The sequence below is a fragment of the Xyrauchen texanus genome, chromosome 1 (genome assembly GCF_025860055.1).
Source record: "Xyrauchen texanus isolate HMW12.3.18 chromosome 1, RBS_HiC_50CHRs, whole genome shotgun sequence".
NCBI lineage: Eukaryota > Metazoa > Chordata > Actinopteri > Cypriniformes > Catostomidae > Xyrauchen > Xyrauchen texanus.
The window spans coordinates 16,964,684-16,987,624 of NC_068276.1; the positions used below are offsets into that span (position 1 = coordinate 16,964,684).

A 22,941-nucleotide genomic window follows, 5' to 3' on the forward strand; every position below is an offset into this window, starting at 1 on the left:
TTAAAATATAAACAAAATCATAAAGTGGTCAAGACAAATCATACCAAATCCAAACATTTTACCCTTTTGGAGTGACTTAAAAATCACTCAACGACAACAGGTGGAAAAATACCAATACAATAATATCATACATACATTGTACCTGTAAATGTAAACATAATAACATTACTTTAAAAAATACAATTAAAAAAATTTGGATTTCTAAATAATTTAACACTTTAAAAAAAAACATTTATAGAATGGCTACAACCGTGACTGTCAAGGATTTAATTTGATGTTTGGGCATGCATTTTATCACGATTCTGCTCACCAAAATAGAGCCCATGGTCTTCGACATTTGTCCACCTTGAGATGGATGCTGGTACACAGAGGCTACATATGACTCAATTCTTTTGCTCTTGAGATAATTCAATAATTGGAAACAAGCTTACTTCTATTTCAACTGTGAGTATTGATCACACAATCATAAATGATTAATAACAAATAGTTTTAACAGATGATTTCTTGTGCCCACCTTCGGATCTTTCAGACTGAATCCACACATGTAGTCATTTATCAGACTGAAAGCAAATCCTCTGTTCATAAACGTCAGGCAGCGCTGTGTATGGAAAGATATTAAAAGCAAATCAACATAATGACATCCAATGAACTGATGTGAGTTGTGATTACACTGCTATAAAAAAATAAGTTTGCATGAGCCACCAGCTTTTGTTCTTAATACTCTTTATTTAGGAACTATTAAAAAAGATGACTAGTTCTATATAAGCAATATGTAGGTTGATTAACCATAAAGTGTAAACTCTGTGGCTGTATGATACAGTCCTATCAAAACATTACTCCGTTTGTGTATCCTGACCTGACGGACACAACAACAAAGGCTCAACCAATGGTGAGAAATGGGGCAGGACTACCTATTAGTCCAAATAAGTTTATTTGTGCAATTCCATTTAGTGATGCTAGTGGAGCAAAAATAAATTAATTTAACTAAAAAAATTAAAATGATAAAAATAAAAATGTATTATTATCATTTCTACCACTATCAACTACTGCTGGCAGGAAAACGACAAATGCCTATAAAAGATAACACTCTACAGCAACCAAGCCCAAATGTTAAAAGGCACACAGATGTGAATGTTAATATCAGTATTATTTTTCTGAAAATGCTATGAATCATCAGCGCAGAATTATGCCTCATTTGCTCTTTTTACGAACAGGTGTGATGTCTAAATGTAATTTTAACCAAATCAGACCAAAATGAAGGGGGTTTTTTGTAGTTCCCTTGGGCGAACTTAGAGGAAAATGTTGTACTGGCTGCTTAACACCTTCTCAATTTTATTGGTCCAAGATGATGACGTGACAGGTGGGTGTTCATTGTGGGGTTCATTTCAGATATAAACAGTAAATCACTACTCTTACTACTTTCAAACTTCTTTTACACTTGAACGAAGAATGAAGGAGAACTTTTCTGGAAGTAAATCAGTACGTATAGGCTTGACCTTAATGAAGCACTCAAGTGTTAGGTCTGACCTTAATGAAGCAGGCCAGGCTGAAGTTGATGCAGCGGGCCTCCTCTGGAATCTCCACGTAGCGGAGAGTGATGTGAGGCATGATGGACAGCAGCAGAGACTGCAGTGCTTGTTGGAATGAATCAGGAAATCTCTGAGCTCGAGGCATCTGTTGGTAAAGCGGGCAGTAGTACTACGTTAACTGACATCAAGGAATGCTATAAATGTTGCATAGTTTCAGTAGAGGAAGAATCATACACATGGACAGTCTAGTAGACTATTTCCAAACACATTTATCAATATACACTAGTGTATTGTATATCTAAAAAAGGTTCTATTAGATAAAGAAAGACGTATTTCCAATTCAGATATATTTTTATGGAAAAGTTTTCCAAGAGTGTAAGCTTAATGCATGTTTGAACAACAAACTTTACATAGCAGACCTTTACATAAGCAATTTGATAACACACGCTCTCAGTTATGGAAATATGTGACTGACATGTCAAATAGGCCGCAACATGTTTGGAATTAGGGCTGGGCAATAGGACAGCATAATCGGATATCGACGATGTCTTACAAAGATCCCACTGGCGATTGAGAACAGGCGATGATCAACAATAGCAGGAAATGGCAAAACCATGCATCTGGGAATTCGCAAATATATTAAACCGAGACCAGGGTGTGAAACTAGCACCTGGCAAATGCGACGTGGCTGAATCCTGTTTGCAAGTTCCGAATGTATTTCATGCGTGAGTAATTTTGCTCATTTACCGCAACAGGCAGACGACCTGTCTTGGACTGACACATGACAAGAAATGCTGTTAGTCTCAAAGACACGTACTTATATTTTTAAGAACAGACAAAAGAATAGCCGTCAATGCTTGTGTCTGATTCACTGTTTGTTTAATCAAAAGTGATTAAATCATAATGTAATAAAAGACACGTTCACCTTGAACCTAAAATTCTATTTTCTTTTCTTTTCTTTAGGCAGCATTGTATTACAAAAATGCAATACAAACACGAATTCAATAAGAACACACATTTGGCAGCATTTTTGGGGGGAACAAAAGGAGCTATTGGAGGTGGTTAAATAAAGATTTATTGATCAATTTGTTATTGTATTGCTTTTTTTTTCATTTAGTTTAAAGTGCAATTTGAATATATAAATATCAATAAATTATTATTTTTTTTAAAGCAAAATCAATAAAACAAAAAAAATCACCAACCATCAGCAGGGGGGTTGACGATGTAATCGGATATCACAATATTGTTTTAAGGTATTTATCACAAAAATATATTTTTTAACCCTTGTGCATCCTTGTGGACATTTTTGGCTTTTTCAGTTTTGTTTTTTTGATAACTTTGTCTGTGTTAATGCTAACTGCATAACATTTTCCACAGGTGTGAATCTTTATTGGAATTTTAATATTTCACCCTATTTTCTTTAAAAAAATATTTTTTGCACTAGTTACACAAAATACTGCCTCTTAGCGTCGTTTTGGACAGAAATGGCACATTGAAACCCATTAAAACTGCGATTTTTAATCCCAGTGCCATTTAACTATAAAATGATGCAATCTTGTTTAACATGCTTTCATTATGTTGGCAAGGCTTCAAAATTTACATTTTCTGAAAATAAATGAATGTTTGGTAATTATGATTAGAACTGATGCTGGTTAAAATATAAGTCAGTGAAAGTAGAAAAAAATATTATTCTATAATATTTTTATGACACTTTTTTGACATGGCCATTTTTGTCCATTATGGACCTGAGTGGTAGCTTTTTTTTAAATCTGATACTGCATAAAGAATATGAATGCATCAAAATGAATGTTGTTGTTAATCATTGACATATCCGAGGCTCTAATAATCAAAGAAAAAAAATTCTGCTTAGCATCTATTAAATTGAAAATAATTACTAATTTTCATTTTTTCCTAAAAAAAACAACAGTGGCATTATGTAAACAAACCAGCGTTTAAAGGGTTAAAATTCTAAAAATGAATGAATGTTTGGTCATTATGATTAGAGCTGATGCTGGTTAAAAAAATTATGTCAGTGAAAGTGGAAAAAAATATAAATGTATAATATTTTTATGACAGTTTTTGGACATGGCCATTTTTGTCCATAATGAACCTATGTGTAACTTTTTTTAATTGATGCACAAGGGTTAATAATGCCCAGCCCTATATGGAATGAGATGAAATGGTAACAAAAGTGTATACATCCAAAGTACAACAGTCTGTGTGCACTGTGTAAATAGTTTAAAGGGTGTGTCTTATCAAGCACCTCAAGCATGCACGTTTTTGAAGAATGAGGAAGTTAAACACTTAAATCTGTACGAATGCCAAGTTGAAAACAACATCCTGCTTGAAAGTCCAAGAATACTTCCATGCACCTACTTTATATTCTATGATAGTGATAATGAAGGAATTGGAAATTAAAGCTAATTATGTTCCTCTCAGATAACATAAAAAGATTGTTAGAGGAATTTATTGCGTTCAATACAAGTTAAGCTCAATAACAGCATTTGTCTCATAATGTTGATCACCACACAAATTTATTTTGACTCATCCCTCCTTTGCTTTGGGGGGTTGGAGGGTTTATATACAGAAATGTGAATCTTACAATTTTATAAAAGCACTAACATTAATTCTGTTAAAACTAATGTATTATTTGAGCTATAAAATTTTACAGTCGTTTTAGGGTTTTGACATTACATCGTCATTGCAACAAAGTTGTAAAAATGGCTATAACTTTACACAGAAAAGGTTAATAAGTGATTTTATCGCACTAAAATCATGTTTACATGCATACAAGTTTATGTCTTGTGGCTATACTTTTAAAATAGTGACTATTTTAACATTTAAAAATTGGCCCCCTTTCACTTACATTGTATGTGCCTAACCCAGATTTTTCCTTTTTTTATTTTTTTTTTTAAGAAAAGCAGGGGCGAATCAAAATACATTTTTGTGGTAATCAATATAATGCCACTAATGCTGTTGATTGAGCTTAACTTGTATTGAACCCAAAACATTCCTTTAATCATGATTTTACTATGAAGTTGATAGTACTGTATGTACCAATCTAAATACATGTGAAGAAATTACACTAACTTTCATTCTGTTGCTGTCCTGGAGATACTGAGCCATTGACTTGGCCATAGTCTCAAAGAAGAACCAGGAATACTGTGATAGAAGACAGAGAGAGGGGGGGTTAACACTGCTAGTAAACAATACCCATTTTTCTAGCAAGTGACAGATCAATTTGCGCAAAAATACTGTACAGTTGCACTGGACTCAAACAACAAAAGATATGGAAAGCACTGTCTCCTCCCTTTTAAAAGCTAATATGACTAGTTATTTTGCTCTCTAATCTATGCATAATAATTTGCATTTAGAAAAGTTTTTTCCCATCTGAGCAATCCAGTAGACCAATCTGTTGCAACCCACCAGTTAAGAATCACTGCCATTTACAACATATTACACCACATCCGCATAAAGTAAAAATGATATATATACTATAATATCACACATAGAAATGATCTCTAATGAACTCAGTCAAGGTCAAAAGAGGACTTGGTTTTCTAACTGTAACAAAAAATCTCTCAAACTCAGTTCTAAGTGAATTACATGAGCATAAAGTAAATGCAACAGTGCCATCTGCTGTGCAAAAAGAACAAAGTGTCAATGATTAATGCAAAAAATATAACAATGTCCTTCTTGTCCAGGATATAACGGGACTGTTGTTGTTTCCTCTTTTTTTATAATTAATTAAGAGTCACACTAGTACAGGCGACATTATTCAGCATACTTTAACAGTTCTGTCACCTTGAGGAGTTTGTTGCAGGTGTTGGAGTCGGCCGTCTGTTTGAGGATGACAGTCACTGCTGCAGCTAAAACTTCATGTGTCGTCACAGAGTTTCCTGAAGTTGTATAGTTGATCCGAAAAACATACTGCAAAAGAAAACTTTGGTTCTAAAGACATCTATTGTACATTTCAAGAAATGGGTAAATCATCACACTAAGAAAGCATGATAGTTTCAAACACACCTATCAAGTTAAGATCTGGAATAACCAATAAGAGAAGATTCTTTCAGTAAAAGTTAAAAGCTTTGCTTGGTGTGTTTTTTTTTCTTCTTTGCTCTTGCTTGTAAGTAGTCATTCTACTCTGTGAATAAAACTGCACTGTATCCAGACAGTAGATGGTCCATCAATACATTATATAATGCATATGCATATATGCTTGTACTGTTGTAAAACCCCACTAACAGATTCCTCCGTCCTGGAATCGTGTGACAGTTGTGCCAATTATCTTAATTGACTAATCCATGTGACATTTTTTTTTTTAAAGAGAGTGCTGACAATACATTCTTTCTTTGTATGTAATGCACTTAATCCTGTGGTTGCTAAGTTATAAGTAATTCAGTAATAATGTCATGGCATACAAACAAGACTTGGGCTTAGGAGTTCAGGGTTAGGCAAGGCAAGTTTATTTATGTACTGTAGCACATTTCATACATAATGCCAGTTCAAAGTGCTTTATTGACTATGAAGTATGACTGGAAAAAATAAGCATAAAGACAAAAAAGAAAACGTTAATTCAAAATGGATTAAAAGTGTCATACCTTTAGAAAAGAGCGCAAGTAATGCTCCAGACCCTCTTCATGACACTGAGACACAATGTGAATGATTACACTGTGGAAACAAAAGCACAAGAGAAAAGAAGATACATAAAAAAAAAAACATGTAAAATAATGGCAGATTTTGGAGGGAAAAATGAGCTGACGTTTCCAGAGCCAGTCTATAGAAATGTAGATATGTGGGCTATGAAAGACCGTAGAAGATGATGTCTTTCTATCACTTGTGCCTTTCTACGATGGCAAATAGCGGGTTAATCACCGTGTGGAGTTGACAGCAATGTCTTGACCCTCTTTGTTTGCCATTGTCAGCCCTTCAAAGAGCTGCATGAGCACTGTAGGCAGGAACTTGATGATGACTTGAGTTTCTACTGCATGCAGGCACTTGAAAAGACAGGACATGAAAACAGGGTAAAGTGAGTAAACTCCGATATTTGCTCACAAGAGAAACTCTAAATTAACATGACAAATACAAAACAACTGAATGAGTGTATGACTCAGTGAGTGCGGTAAAACACTTCCAGTGATTGCAAGACGATTCAAATAATTCAGCTCTAAGTTCTTAACATATAGACTCCATTTAAACGTTTTTAAATGTCTGCTTTTATATAGGACTTTCATACATGAATGAATACAATCTCCCACTGGCTTACAGTTCAATGTTGACAGATAATGTCTTTGTATTTATTTGCATAATGAATTGTGATTGGTCTTTATGCCACATCCAGGTTATATGATAAGTGAACCGTAATTGGGGAGTCTCAATATAACACACACACACACACACACACACACACACACACGCTCTCTCTCTCTCTTTTATAAGCATGTAACATTTCAAATTATTCTGTTTCAACACTATTATTATTTGCTGCCTTGCAAACACTCAGCATTTCCTTCTGGACTTTTCACCTTTAGGTACTTGATGAGCTCAGCAGGATTGCCCTGTGATGTTGACCTCATCAGCTGGCAATGTTGGAAGAAATTGTGAAGGTGCAAATCCTGGAGGGATGGGAGTTACAAGATTTATTGCTTCAGCATCACAGTCTTTAAAAGTCTCACATTATTCATAATTTTCTCATTATTGGCTGAATGTAATAAACATATGAATCCCTGAGAGGAGAATTGCTACTAAATCGGTTGTGATGTGAAATATAGGTAGACGTTAGGCCTAATCTGTGAATTAAAAATGTCCCCTGGAATCTACAACCCTGGCTCTTTATGAGCATGCATGATAAACAGTGTCTACGCTGCACGGAGAGAGATGATGATGATGATGAGACATATGCATGGAGAGACCTGGATTTTCAGTCCTTTAAAAGAGACAGTTGATTTCTTGTGTTCCAATGTGAGGAGTTTTTTTCCAGCCATTTTCTACACACTGGTAATAGCTGCTGTTAAGAAACGTAGAAAAGAGCGAGGACAGTGCTAGTCCTGTGCCTTGGCGTGTCCAGTATATTATGTGCTCGTTGGATGGTAGAAGACTTCGTTTGCCCCGTGTCATTTTAGTGCTCTCTCACTTGTTGTTTGCTAGCACTAATGTTATAAATGCAGCACTAGACCGTTCAGGCAAGTGACAGTTCTAGCAACTGGTTCGAATCGCTCTCACACTGGCCCCGGGCCATCGGGCAGTCCTTATTTTCAAGCCCTGATTACTGATCACAAAATTGCGCGAGATCCTTAACCTGTTGATGTGCGCCCCCTTTTTGAGCACAAACCATGAAAATGACATACCTGAAATTAAATGGTTGTATTTACTGGACCCTTTGGTGTATGGACACAGTTGTAGTATCTTTTGAAAGATGACACTTTGGGCTTTATTGCCAAATTTCAGAATTCATATATATTGCTCTTTTTTAAAGTTAGAGAAGCTGAAGTTAATAGTAATGGAAATATTTTGTGTATTATTTTATTTATATGTATTTATAATCTAAATGCCAAGACAACCCAGAAATACAATATTCTCAAAGCTACAAGTCTATAGAAGTTATGTTTCTAATTTGAAGTTGATCTAACAAAAAATGAGGTTCCTGCAAGCTTTTTTCTCTGTAAAATCACTGCCCGTGTACTGAGTAAAATTAAGGCTCCGCCTTACGAGACGACACAAAATCTGACTGCTCTAATTGGCTTAAAGTCTTAAAAATAGACTTTAGAGACACAACCATTTTGTTTACGAGACTCTAATATATAAGATAATATACAGTTTTACAACATGAATGCTGCTCAGATTGCATAGTTTGTTGAAGAACGATGACGAAGGGTAATACTTTCAGGTGAGATCTCATGTAAACAATGGACAATTTTATCAATATTTCTCAGATTTATCACTTTTATGGACAAAAAGTGCTATTGGATGTTTTTCAATGAACGCTTGTCATGGACACTTGACCCAAGTGTGGCAAACTGGATTCATCTGGCGATCGCGTTTTCATAACAAAGGTGTGAAGTCCCGTTTTGATATTGCATGTTTTCATTTGTACTCCTGGCACAAATAACTCAATTGCTGTTTCTGGAGGATTGCGATCGTGAAACAGAGATATGATATCAATGTTGAACCCTTAGAACTTTGAAAAGATGTATCATTTGTTAACATTAATTACATTTATAGACGGTAAATTATATATTAAATGTAAGCAGTGTGACGTCACTACCGCGTGCGGGGGAATTGCATATCAACACGAATCCCACGATGAGGGTTTAGGTTTCTCTTTTAATTGTTTAATTAATTTTGAGTGTGACAATGGTTTAAGGATGCTGGGTTGAAAATCTCAAGGATTAATAGAGGTGTTTTCCTTTTACATCATGTGGTGTTTTGAAAGCAAAAAGAAACAAAATGAAACACGGAATGTAGGCTGTCATTTACTTGACCGATTAACCGAAAGTGAAGCACTGCCGGCTCATGATGCGCAAATGGCTTGCATACGCTGCATGAGTCTGTTGGGTATACTGCAGTCTCGTCACATTTTAACTTTTTGTTTAGTCTTCTATTCAGATCATAAAAACATGCTGCCTTCATGAGGAAGGATTACATCAAGATAGTGATTAGAATGCAGGTGCGGAATTTATACAGTATCTCACAAACGTGAGTACACCCCTCACATTTTTGTAAATATTTTATTATATCTTTTCATGTGACAACACTGAAGAAATTACACTTTGCTACAATGTAAAGTAGTGAGTGTACAGCTTGTATAACAGTGTAAATTTGTTGTCCCCTCAAAATAAACCGCTGGCAACAAAAGTGAGTACACCCCTAATTGAAATGGCCCAATTAGCCATTTTTCCTCCCTGGTGTCATGTGACTCATTACAAGTGTTACAAGTTCTCAGGTGTGAATGGGGAGCAGGTGTGTTAAATTTTGTGTCATCGCTCTCACACTCCCTCATACTGGTCACTGGAAGTTCAACATGGCACCTCATGGCAAAGAACTCTCTGAGGATCTGAAAAAAAGAACTGTTGCTCTACATAAAGATGGCCTAGGCTATAAGAAGATTGCCAAGACCCTGACACTGAGCTGCAGCATGGTGGCCAAGACCATACAGCAGTTTAACAGGACAGGTTCCACTCAGAACAGGCCCATGGTCGACCAAAGAAGTTGAGTGCACGTGCTCAGCGTCATATCCAGAGGTTGTCTTTTGGAAATAGACGTATGAGTGCTGCCAGCATTGCTTCAGAGATTGAAGGGGTGGGGGGGTCAGCCTGTCAGTGCTCAGACCATACGCCGCACACATAAAGATGATGCACAAGAAAGCCTGCAAACAGTTTGCTGAAGACAAGCAGACTAAGGACATGGATTACTGGAACCATGTCCTATGGTCTGATGAGACCAAGATAAATTTATTTGGTTCAGATGGTGTCAAGCGTGTGTGTGAAACCAGGTGAGGAGTACAAAGACAAGTGTGTCTTGCCTACAGTCAAGCATAGTGGTGAGAGTGTCATGGTCTGGGGCTGCATGAGTGCTGCCGGCACTGGGGAGCTACAGTTCATTGATGGAACCATGAATGCCAACATGTACTGTGACATACAGAAGCAGAGCATGATCCCCTCCCTTCAGAGACTGGGCCACAGGGCAGTATTCCAGCATGATAATGACCCCAAACACACCTCCAAGATGACCACTGCCTTGCTAAAGCAGCTGAGGGTGAAGGTGATGGACTGGCCAAGCATGTCTCCAGACCTAAACCCTATTGAGCATCTGTGGGGCATCCTCAAACGGAAGGTGGAGGAGCACAAGGTCTCTAACATCCACCAGCTCCGTGATGTCATCATGGAGTAGTGGAAGAGGACTCCAGTGGTAACATGTGAAGCTCTGGTGAACTCCATGCCCAAGAGGGTTAAAGCAGTGCTGGAAAATAATGGTGGCCACACAAAATATTGACACTTTGGGCCCAATTTGGACATTTTCACTTAGTGGTGTACTCACTTTTGTTGTCAGCGGTTTAGACATTAATGGCTGCGTGTTGAGTTATTTTGAGGGGACAGCAAATTTACACTGTTATACAAGCTGTACACTCACTACTTTACATTGTAGTGTCACAGTGTCATTTCTTCAGTGTTGTCACATGAAAAGATGTAATCAAATATTTACAAAAATGTGAGGGGTGTACTCACTTTTGTGAGATACCGTATAAATAAACTAACCTATTCCTCTCTCGCCGTTGCTGGCGTGCCAGTGATTACCTCTTTGTGTGCCAATGTTGGCACACATGCCATAGGTTGCTGACCCCTGATATAGAGGCTGAAACATTTTGAAATAATTCATTACAGTGTGTAAAAGGCAAAATTCAAGTTCAAAATCAGATACAAAGCATACCTGTGTGTAAATTGTTGATGCTACATATGTTCGCACTTTGAATAACAGTTTGGAATTCTCCACCCATCTAATGTCTGGGCAAGACTGTAAATAAACACAGAAAGAAAGATTAACATCAATCAATTAATCCAAAAGCTCTTACCACAACCAATCAATCAATAAGTCTTTACCTTCTTTGAGTCTTGGCTTTTGTCACACATGTACCCTGCAGGTAGATTAGCAGACACAGGAAGTTGTACTTCTGAGGACTGTATTCTGCCATCCTTAAGTAAAGGAGCCCAGGAATAACCCACTGTAGAGAGTAAGAGTTAATGATGTTTTCTTGACACAAGCAAACACATACACACATTTACTAACATACACTTACCCAGTGTTTCCACTCCATCTCTCTTCTTGGTGGTGGTTTTGCTGCCGAGCTCACAGCTTATGTGGTAAAAGGTAAAGAGAATGTGGTGCTTCTCATGGACATGAACTGGAAGCTCAATTTTAATCTATGAAAAGGGAGAATGGCATTGATATACATCATCTCAAATCTACAGGAAACAATATTCTTTTATACATTTTGCTAAAAACAAAAAAACATTTAGTCTTTCAATGTGTCAAGCACAATTTTCATTGATAAATGTGTAACATCTCATTTCATTTTCATTTGATTACTTTTATTATGTAAATGACAGATTAAGGTGAACACTAAATACAAACAAAGCTCAAGAGGAAGAGCAATGTGCTAACAACACCAACATTGCTCAAATGTACTTTGATAAAGACGACACAAAGATGTCAAAAATACAGTAACCTGCAATATATGCAAAGTGAATATTACAGAAATACTAGTACTATGCATAATCATTTAAAAAGGCACCCACTGGTGCAAGCTAGAGATTTTCATCATGATCAGAACAGCTTTGTGATTTAATCTGACCTAGTTGGTGTTCGAACTTCCAAGAACACAATTTGACGGCAGTTTAGAAGTTGGAGTATTATGATCTGATAGATTGCATCCCCATTGATATCTGCATGATAAATCGCCACTTCAAGCATCTTTAGTTCATCCCAAAGAGCATGAGAGGGGCTACCCATAACCATCTGAAGCTACAGGTAGTCTAGGCTAAACTTAGTATGCTCAGACACTTATATTGACTTATTATTAAAGTTACAGCTTGATGAACGCCTACCATGTGTTGCACACTTCTAACAAAAAAGAGCTACGAGGAGGTAATGGTTGACGTGCACATACAATTTTGCCACGACTAGTCAAATTCGACTCAACTAATGGGCTCAACATATTGACTATTAAAAATCAGCAGTTGTGCAACACATACAGCCAAATGAATACAGTTCATGTCAACGTAAACAACAAAACCTGTTGGATGTAATTCTCTTTCTTATCACAAGTCGGCAGTAAAATGTCATTTTTTTTGTACACATACTGCAAATGTGGCCTCACACTAGTGCTCATTACACTATGCAATAACAGGACTTCCTAAACTCAGTCCATGTCAAAGGAAAATGAATCCAGTAAAGCACAAGACAGTATCAACGTCATCGCTCACAGGGATCTGCTTTGGCACATCCTTGTTAATACCTTGTGACTTATTCATCTTCTGAATGAATAGTTTGCCTTTAATTTCTTTGCCCTCAGGGTCTGTTAAGTGTAAGAGGCAGGATGTGTCTCTGGAATAATTCAGTTATTCATATATTTGTCTTAGTAAAGCCTGTGCTTGTGCTGGTCATGCCTCAGTCTGGTCTGTTGTGCAACATTGTGGAGCATTGACAGCGTACTGAGCATAGCCTACTAAGGAAATTTCCAGGTTCACTAGTTCAGCTCAATTGACAGCATTTGTGGCATAATGTTGATTACCACAAAATGAATTTTGACTCGTCTCATCTTTTCTTTTTATATATATATATATATATATATATATATATATATATATATATATATATATATATATATATATATATATATATATTTTTTTTTTTTATTGACATAATATAGACATAACATATGACCCACAACGAACACTCATGTGGTCACAAATAAAATACAAATAAATAAAATAAAATAAAAATATATATATATATATATATATATATATATATATATATATATATATATATATATATATATATATAAATAAATAAACAAATATAATTAAAACTAAACTACTCTCTCCACAGCCCCTCCCCGAGAGTCCCCCAAAAACATTAAGTACTTGCCCCATTTCCTATAAAACAAATTCCGAACCCACAGCCTTCTGCTTGACCCCTCGTTGAAAGCAGCCACCCTCCCCATCTCAGCACACCACTCCGGAAATGAGGGCACTCCATTCGACTTCCATCCCCTTAAAATAATTGGCCTGCCAATCATAATGCTGATCAGAATCCATTTTTTTATGTTTATCCCCCGAATTTATGACCGCCCCATTGCCCAAAATACAGGGTCTGGGGCTAAATGAAATCCGAGTGCACTAAACGTTACACATCAAACTCTGAATCTTCAACCAAAATTATTTTTATCAAGGGGTCAAAATTAACTAAATCAGATACATTTGCTGGGGGGGGGATGCCCAAATACTTAATGCCCTGTTTGGGCTATTGGAAGGCGCCCGGCTGGAAAGCCATTAACGGGCTGTACACAGTCAGAGACAAAGCTTTGGATTTAGAACAACTGACTCTATATCCTGAGAAATTCGGAAAGGAATTAATAATTTTATGGAGGCAAGGCATAGATCTAATGTAGTTGGAGACGCATAATAAAATATAATCTGCGTAAAGAAAAAGCTTATGCCACCACCCCTAAAAAATCATCTTCCTTTCTTATCGTGGCTGCTAATGGTTACAGGGCAAGACTGAACAATTATGGGGGGAAAGAGGGCAACCCAGGCGGGTGCCCCTTTCCAGAGTAAAATAATCTGAAATTAATCCATTTGTTTATACCGCCGCTACCGGGTGTCTATGGCTGCACATAGAACCAAATGATAAACAAATGAGATTTGTCTGTGTCAATAGCTTCCTTGTGTCTGGGTCATGCAGAGTACGTTGATACCAAATTTGCCATCGTCGGCCATACTTCCTGTCCGCTATTTTTAATTCAATAGAAAACCACATTTTTCAAACTACTCCAAGCAGGCAAGTAGGATTTTCCAAAAATTGTCTGTATCATCTAGAGACTCTCATGACAAAAAGTTATGAAAAGCTCAAACCGTTCTCATATAATGCATCAACAAATTTAATGGTAAGACAAAAATCTTAGTCTGTATCACTTGAACGCTTTAGTGTTTTGACATGAAACTTCATATATGACATTATGACCAAGCCCTTACAATATAATACCATATCAATTTGGCGACATTGCCACCTATTGTTCAAAAGTTATAAGCATTTGTATAACACTATTTGAGTAACGGATTGCAGCTATATTTATAGATATCATCAGTTTCTGAATAGCAAGTCAAGGTTTATAGCTGTTATTTAAACTGAAATCTATCCGCTACTTAATAAAGGGACAAGTACTTCGATATGTGTTGCTCCAACCTATTGTTTCAATAGTTAATACATCAACACAGGTAAGAAACTTTTACTCCTCAAACTATTTCATGGGGTCTTTGAAGTGGGAGATTGTGTTGCTGTGCAGCTGGGCTAAAAAAAAAAAGAAGCTGAAAATATTTTGTGGTTTCAGTCATAATGCATGATCATACCTCATCATAAAACTCTGGACTCTGATTGTGATGTAAAACTGCAGCAAAAGCACTGGTGGTGAAGAGTGGCTCCCCTGGCTTGCCGTAGATGCACTAAATCCAGAGAGGGGTTAATCAAATAAACCCATACACTGCAATGAATATTTAATATTAAAGCACGGGTTGTAATATAGGTAGAACACATCAAGAACACACTCACATTTAATGGCCCCGTTCCCTCCTCATCGGAATCCTTGAACTGAACACATACTGCGATGTTCCGGGCCTGGAGGGATACACAAGCACAACAATATCAGACCATATTTCTTGACAAAAAGTACTTTGGCAGTACCATGGTACAGTGAGAGTATAAGATGGTAATACCATGGAACTGATTGGTCACCATACGCATGTACCATAGAATTTCCACGGTACTCCAAGGTGTATATATCTCCATGTACACAGTATGCTTATAATATGAAATCTCATAGTTTGTCATTTTTTTTCTTATACACTTATCTATTTAATGTAGTTTATATAACTATGAAAAATGGAAAATGATGGTATGCCCATTAATATACCTGAGTAAAAAGTTATATCAGCTTTATAACTTTATATATATATATAGTATAACTGATACGTTTTATTTAGATCTAACAAAAAATTATAACAAAAATGCATAAACATAAAAAGTTCAGCTATATTTCTATATACAAAATATTTAGACATACTGGAAATGAATTAAATTGAATAATAGCAAATGACCTGATTCCATTAGTCACAGAGCAAAATGATTGGCATCTGTAATTGAGAGAAATGCACTTGGAGAATCATAGGGCAAACAGCCAGTGTTTTGAGTTCTCCAGCAGTGGAGGAAGCAATTAACCCTGAAGTTTGAGTAATTAGAGATAAGCTCTTTGCTGATTTAATTATGAATAGAAACCCATGGGCTTTGAACAAAGCCTCATGTTTGAAAACACATAGGCCGACATTGTTACTGCTCTCATAAGCTTGTTGTCTTACTGTCACCCACAGCTTCCCAGTTCCACTAATTACAGATTGTGCTTTGTGATGTGTGAGAAATCTCTTTGCCTTGGCAAATGTCTTCTGATTGTCGTATTTGAGCTGCTGGGGATAGACGTAGAGCTGGTTCTTGTAAGTGGTGAATGGATGGTTGTATTTGGCCTCTTCTGGGATAAACTCCTCAACTTCCACAGACACCCTCTCACATGTTTGCTCCTCAAATGGCTTTACTGGGATATAAGACGACGTGACAGTGTCTGGGAAGATAAAAATAAAACATGTATACATCAAACGGCAAGTAAAAATCATGATCAGATCATGATCAGAGTGCACACTTTGCACACAAGTAAATTAATTAGATTCATGAGAGATGTTAGCAAATATCAAATGGAGAGTCAATGAACATAACAGACTATTAAACTTACTTGACAAGTCTGGAGGTACACACTCGACAGTGATATTAATTTGTCCAGGGATTATCTGCAGCTTGGTCTTCTCTGGTCTTTGAAAAAAAAAAAAAAAAAAAAGGTTTCTTCAAAACAAAATACTCAGCCATAATATAAAGGAGATGCTTTCTTACTACAACAAGGCAACATGTGTACCAGGCAGAAAAAGGTACAAGTACAAATGGATGAATCTCTTGAAAGCACATCCAGGTCATATTTCAGCCCAAAATCAAAAAAGACAAATACTGAATCTAAAAATCACATACAGTCGGAGTATGTACTGCATTTGATGAGGAACACACTTCTTAGCTGGTAATAAAATATGGTATGCAGATGGCACGTGGTATGAAAACATTCCAGTCATACTTCACCTGGGCTTGTGACCCGAATATATGACACAGTAACAACAACTGCTAAAAATAACCTACTCAACAACATACTCAAGCACCATTTAACCACAACGAAAACTTTCTTGGTGTATTTTTTTCAGCATTTTGAATGTGATGTCTCTTTAGGTCCCATGGCATTATGTGTCCAGTCGACCCGCACTTCAAAATCTTGACAGAAATAGTAGGTCATACAGGTATTTCTCACCTACTCTTTTATGACTACTGAGGCTTTGGACATACTACTCCATTGTCATACTGTTTTAGGCATACTATATAGTAGTATGCCTAAAACATCAGTTGAATGCCACTTTCCTTCCAAAACAGCAAAATCTGTGCATTATTCCAAACTTTTGGCTGTGTGTGTGTGTGCCAAAAGTTTGGAATAATGCACAGATTTTGCTGTTTTGGAAAGAAAGTGGCATTCAACTGATCACAAAGTATAGTCAGAACATTACTGATGTAAAAAAGCAGCACCATCACTATTTGAAAAAGTCATTTTTTATCAAATCTAAACAGGCCCCATTTCCAGCAGCCATCACTCCAACACCTTATCCTTGAGTAATCATGATAAATTGCTAATTTGGTTCTAGAAAATCACTTGCCATTATATCAAACACAGCTGAAAACTATTTGGTTCGTTAAATGAAGCTTAACGTTGTCTTTGAGTTGCCACAGTATGCAATAGACTGGCATGTTTTTAAGGTCAATATTAGGTAAAAAATTAAATAAAAAAATATTTGAGAAATGAAGGCTATACAATATGAAAAAGATTTCATACAAAGGTGTACACTACAGTCTTCAAAGTCAAAGGACAACTGTCTCTTACAAGGACTGAAAGAGTTGTGGAAGGCCAGATGTACAACTAAACAAGAGGATAAGTTCATCAGAGTCTCTAGTTTGAGAAACAGACACCTCACATGTTCTCAGCTGACAGCATCATTGAATTCTACCCGCTCAACACCAGTTTCATGTACAACAGTAAAGAGAAGACTCAGGGGAGCAGGCCTTATGGGAAGAATTGCAAAGAAAAAGCCACTTTTGGAACAAAAAGAAAAGGTTTGAGTGGGCAAAGAAACACAGACATTGGACAACAGATAATTGGAAAAGAGTGTTATGGATCTTAACCCCATTGAGCTTTTGTGGGATCAGCTAGACTGTAAGGTGTGTGAGAAGTGCCCGACAAGACAGACACATCAATGGCAAGTGCTACAGGAAGTGTGGGGTGAAATGTCACCTGAGTTTCTGGACAAACTGACAGCTAGAATGTCAAGGATCTGCAAAGTTGTCATTGCTACATATGGAGGATTAATTGATGAGAACTTTTTAAAGTAGTTTAAGAAGTTCTGAAAAAAATTTCAAATTGTAATAGTCATTTTTCACATTAATTATGTCCTGACTATACACTGTGATCAGATGAATGCCACTTTGGTGAATAAAAGTACCAATTTTTTCCATTAAAGCAAAATCTGTACATTATTCCAAACTTTTGGCCGCCATTGTAAATATATTAAGCAATATCACACTTGCAGTCGTGCTATATGGCCCTAAATCAGCACTGCTGTGACAAGCTACAGCACTCGGCCTTCAGCTTCGTGCCTGCGGGTGAATAACAGCAGTGCTGATGTAGTGCCATATCACACTCTTGCATGTGTGATATTGCTTATATACAACAGTTCAATTAACAAATACATTTTTAAAAATGAGGAAAAACGAATGGTCACAAAAAAACGCATTTGTGCATGGAATAACAACTTGGATGGTCCTTTTCCTCTTTGGCTCGGATAACACAAAGCTGTGTTTTTCAAAAACGTTTTGAAATGTGGACACTTCTGACCAAAAAACACAGTTCCACTGTTCTACTTTACATCTAAAGCCCTATTCAGACAGCAATTATTTTAAATGGGGATGTGAGGTAATTCCTGCATTTACAGGGGGTAGTCAGTGATTTATTGCCATCCGAATCCGAAATGTCTGTGTTTTTCAACCACCTCCCATGAGAAAATTCCCAGCCAAATTACCTACAGTTTTTTGACAAACACCAAGTTAGTTTTGTCATTTAATTACCGTCTGAGTGCACATCTCTGAGTTTATAATCCAAAAGCCATTTTGTGCCGTACATTTGTGCTGCGCGTGGTAACATCTCTAAAGGTAACGGACGGTTGTGAAAGTTGCTGGTAACAATTTTGTTTTAAATAACTCACAATGATAAAATTATGTTGCCGCTCCAACATAGTGAGTGGGAACACTTAAGTAGAAGGGAAAGAAAAACGAGAGCCAGATCACGTAAACTTTTGAAATGGTCCATTATTGCAGCAATGTAATAAAATTTTAATATATCACATTTTAATGTACAAACATTTACTAAATGCATTTATACATAGGGCTTTCATGACAATTATTTTATACGGGTCGATTAGTCCCAGAAAAGATGCTGGGTTAATGTTACTGGGTTTAAACGGTTTAATTTCCACCTCCAGATTTATTTGGCTGCGTTGATAAACAGTCTTGTCCCTACAGTTTCTTTATTTGTTTAATTGCTCTTCACAAGTATTTTGGCTTGATCCGTATGTGAATATGTACACTGTAAATGCCCGCATTGCTTTGCAGTGTGGTTCCCTCATGCTTTAAAAATTTATTTTCACTTTACCATAATATTTAAATGCAAATAACACAGTTTGTGGATTGATGAATTTTCTATATAACAAGCACAACCACAATCATGTGATTGACAAAAAGTCTCTCTCATCCCCCATGATTTAATTGTCATCCAAACGCATGCGTTTAATTACTCAAGAGCCATGAAAATGTACTTTGTAAATGTAAATGTACATGTGTATTTACACATATCACCCTGAGAAACAATTGCCCTCTGAATAGGGCTTTAGATGAGACTGAGCCCAGCGAAGTCAGCAGCACTTCTGGTCAGTGTTGATGTACGGCTTCTGCTTTGTAGCAAAGTGTAATTTCTTCAGTGTTGTCACATGAAAAGAATGTAATCAAATATTTACAAAAATGTGAGGGGTGTACTCATTTTGTGAGATACTGTATATGTGTGTGTGTATATGTATATATATGTGCACAATATAGTTAAAAGATTGTGAGGGGTGTACTCAATTTGTGAGATACTGTATATGTGTGTGTGTATATACACACACTGTATATGTGTGTGTGTATATGTATATATATGTGCACAATATAGTTAAAAGATTCAAGGAATCTGGTCAAATCTCGGTGTGAAAGGGCAAGACGAAAACCTCTTCTGATTGCGCATGATCTCTTCAGACATCTTAAAAACATCATTCATCTGTAATGGATATCATGAAAATGGTCTTGGGATTACTTTAGTAAACCTTTGTTAGTCAAAAACATTCGCCGCTGCATCCACAGATGCAAGTTAGGACATTTTCACTTAGGGGTGTACTCACTTTTGTTGTCAGCAGTATAGACAATAATGGCTGTGTGTTGAGTTATTTTGAGGGGACAGCAAATGTACACTGTTATACAAGCTGTACACTCACTACTTTACATTGTAGCAAAGTGTCATTTCTTCAGTGTTGTCACATGAAAAGATGTAATCAAATATTTACAAACATGTGAGGGGTATACTCACTTTTGTGAGATACTGAATATATATATATATGTATAACAGTGTATATATATATATATATAAATAATAATGAAAATGGGGGTTTAATTGTTATGACAACGTTATGTCAAAATTAACTATAATACTAAGCAATGTTAAATACAATGTTCTGGACAGGTTTCATTTCATTCACCCTAAGAGTACCAAGTCTCAAGTGTCATGATCTAGTCACATAAGTTATCACTCACTTCTTGAGATCTGATAGTAGTTTTATGAGGTCTTCTGTGGATATCTTGCTACTGTCTTGGCGGTAGATCGGAGAGAACTTCCCATCCATGTCTAAACTGCCTTGGGAATCTTTAAACACCTGTCTGAAGCCACACAACATACATTGCATCCACAGTATCAGAATTTTACTTTTACTGTAAGAACATTAACTAAACATTTACAGGTAGTCTTAAAAGAATATTTCACCCAGAAATTGCACAAAAAGGCATCACAAAAGTAATCCATATGACTCCAGTAATTTAATCCATATCTTCAGAAATTATAGGACAGGTGTGGGTGAGAAACAGACCAATATAGAAGTAATTCTTTGCTAGAAATTCTTCTCCTTGCCCAGTGATATGCATTATGAATTACTTTTATGCTGACTTTTACAGATTTTTTGAGCTTCAAAATTTTGGCACCCATTCACTTGCATTGTATGGCCTAAAAGAGCTGAGAAAACCTTCTAAAAATCTTCATTTGAGTTCAGCAGATGAAAGAAAGTCCATACACATCTGGGGTGGCATAAAGGTGAGTAGATGATGAGAAACTTTTTGGGTGAACTGTTCCTTTAAGCTTTTTCTATAGAGTGCTGACGGAGTATACCTTTATATTACAGAAATTAGAGGTAGTTCTGCTATATATATATATATATATATATATATATATATATATATATATATATTTAAAAATAGACCATATGAGTCAGTTTTGTTAGTCCACTAAGCCTTTATGGGTGTGTTTCTGTGGCTTACTTTGCAGCCCAAGCGAAGGGCATCCGGTACTGGCCCAGCCGCTGGCAGGTCTGTTTGGCAGTCTTCAGGACTTTCTGTACTGTCTGAGAAACAGATGTATAAACAAAATCATGGAAATATTCAACAGAATATCTTGGAAGCATTTAAATCCATATTAACTCATAGTTAGGAATGCAGTATACTACAACACTTGTAGTATAAAAGTGAACAGAATAAATGCCTTTTTTTATGATTTGTTTTTTTTTTACCGAAAACAGGTTTAATTTTTTTTTATAAATAACAAACATTCTTTCCATTATTGAATCTATATTTAAATATATTTCCATATATTTTTATTTTCAACACTGTGATATTTAAAAGTATTATTTATTAATAATTATTTAATTATTATCTAAAATGATGTATTGTAAAAATGTATTCTAAATAGCCAGTTGATGATTGAGCAGACTGAAGAAAAGGCTGTATTCTGGTAGAAAATGCTTTTTACACCACTCTCGTTTTCAGCTCCAGGGGCAAACACAGACCTTGTTGATGTCAGAAGTCTTGATGTAGGGCTCAGTGCAGTGGGTGATGCCGTTCTGTAAAACCTTCTCCACCCGTGCCACCAGGAAGATGTCGGTGTGAGGGTTAGTAACTGAGAAGATCGCCTGTACAACACACAATAACATGCTGAGTCTCAAAGCCTTTCTGAGCACTGGTGCACAATGAAAGAATTATGCATAGATTGACAAGTAGAAAATATGAAATCATTTTCTTCATTTATTCTTGTAATTCACAGTTGTTTACAGACGCACTACTCAAGCAGCAACACATACATATGCAACAAATACGGAAGAGGCAAATTAGTGGTTAATATGGCCTGGTAATAAAAAACATTACTAGCTTGTACCCAGAAATATACTACATGATCTCAGTACAGCGCATGCATGGTTGTCAGATTGGGCAAATGATGTATAACATGGGGTGGAACATATTCAATTTTTCTAATTGTAAAGCTCTGATTGGGGGTTTACATCTTATCTGGGAACCCGGAGCATGCTATAAGCTTGTGGATGCACATTAGGTCCCAATGCAAGCCCAAAAATGTCCAATGAAAAAATTGTTCAGGATAAATGAGCTGCCTGCCAGATAAACCATGTGGATGGCCGGATCTGGCCCGGGGGCCGTAGGTTTCCAATGCCTGTCTTAGATCCTTAACTTGTAGGCCTGTCTAAGTGAAATATTACTGCCTGTGTTCTCTTATATTTATAAATTTGATGCCCAAAAATATGAATCAACATGAGGACTTTGTTGATTTGCAATACTTTATAAAACCATATCTGTTCTGGTATCTCCTCTGTCGTTCTTCATACTCTTCAGTATCTGTTTTTATATCTGTGTATATTTATATCTGTAATAACATATCCTGACAGTTCAGCCAACTGGACTGGGCCCTGCTCTTGTGTTAGTTCCAGAAATCCATGTTAAATTTCCTAGTCTGCCAGCAGAGGTGTCAGGCTGTCATGGCACTAGCTATGATTTAATGTGCAGCAATAATGCTGTGAAACAGTGCAGTTAATGGGTAAGACTGCTCCTGCTCCTGCTCTGGCCACAAACCACCTACAGCAAAGCAAGATCAATCTAATGTAAATTTGTATTCTCAAATGCAATTTTTTTTGTACTTTTTAAGGTCCTTTTTGGAGCTTGACATTTGGGTTCGCCAATCTCTATTGTTTAATGGAAAAGAGCAGCACGGACTTTTGGGAAAATATCTCCTTTTTTGTTTCAAAGTGGCAAAATGTGGGTTTGGAACAACATGAGGGGGGCATATGACAACATTTTCCTTTTTGGTTAAACCATC

At 36.5% G+C, this 22,941-nt stretch overlaps 1 protein-coding gene across 2 annotated transcripts in view; it reads right to left on the minus strand.

Annotated features, from left to right (window-relative positions):
• Nucleotides 1-22,941, minus strand: part of LOC127651550 (dedicator of cytokinesis protein 11-like) — a 119,425-nt gene that overhangs the window by 58,888 nt on the left and 37,596 nt on the right. For both annotated transcript variants that reach the window (XM_052137454.1, XM_052137446.1), the window contains exons 13-29: nt 21,626-21,748; nt 21,102-21,184; nt 20,328-20,450; nt 16,084-16,160; nt 15,728-15,915; nt 14,856-14,921; nt 14,657-14,749; nt 11,323-11,446; nt 11,126-11,247; nt 10,956-11,039; nt 7,055-7,144; nt 6,405-6,526; nt 6,131-6,200; nt 5,334-5,459; nt 4,620-4,691; nt 1,528-1,674; nt 515-598 (exon numbers count right to left, since the gene is read on the minus strand). In XM_052137454.1, the coding sequence (XP_051993414.1) occupies nt 515-598; nt 1,528-1,674; nt 4,620-4,691; nt 5,334-5,459; nt 6,131-6,200; nt 6,405-6,526; nt 7,055-7,144; nt 10,956-11,039; nt 11,126-11,247; nt 11,323-11,446; nt 14,657-14,749; nt 14,856-14,921; nt 15,728-15,915; nt 16,084-16,160; nt 20,328-20,450; nt 21,102-21,184; nt 21,626-21,748 (1,794 nt within the window). The remainder of the gene's footprint in view (nt 1-514; nt 599-1,527; nt 1,675-4,619; nt 4,692-5,333; nt 5,460-6,130; nt 6,201-6,404; nt 6,527-7,054; nt 7,145-10,955; nt 11,040-11,125; nt 11,248-11,322; nt 11,447-14,656; nt 14,750-14,855; nt 14,922-15,727; nt 15,916-16,083; nt 16,161-20,327; nt 20,451-21,101; nt 21,185-21,625; nt 21,749-22,941) is intronic.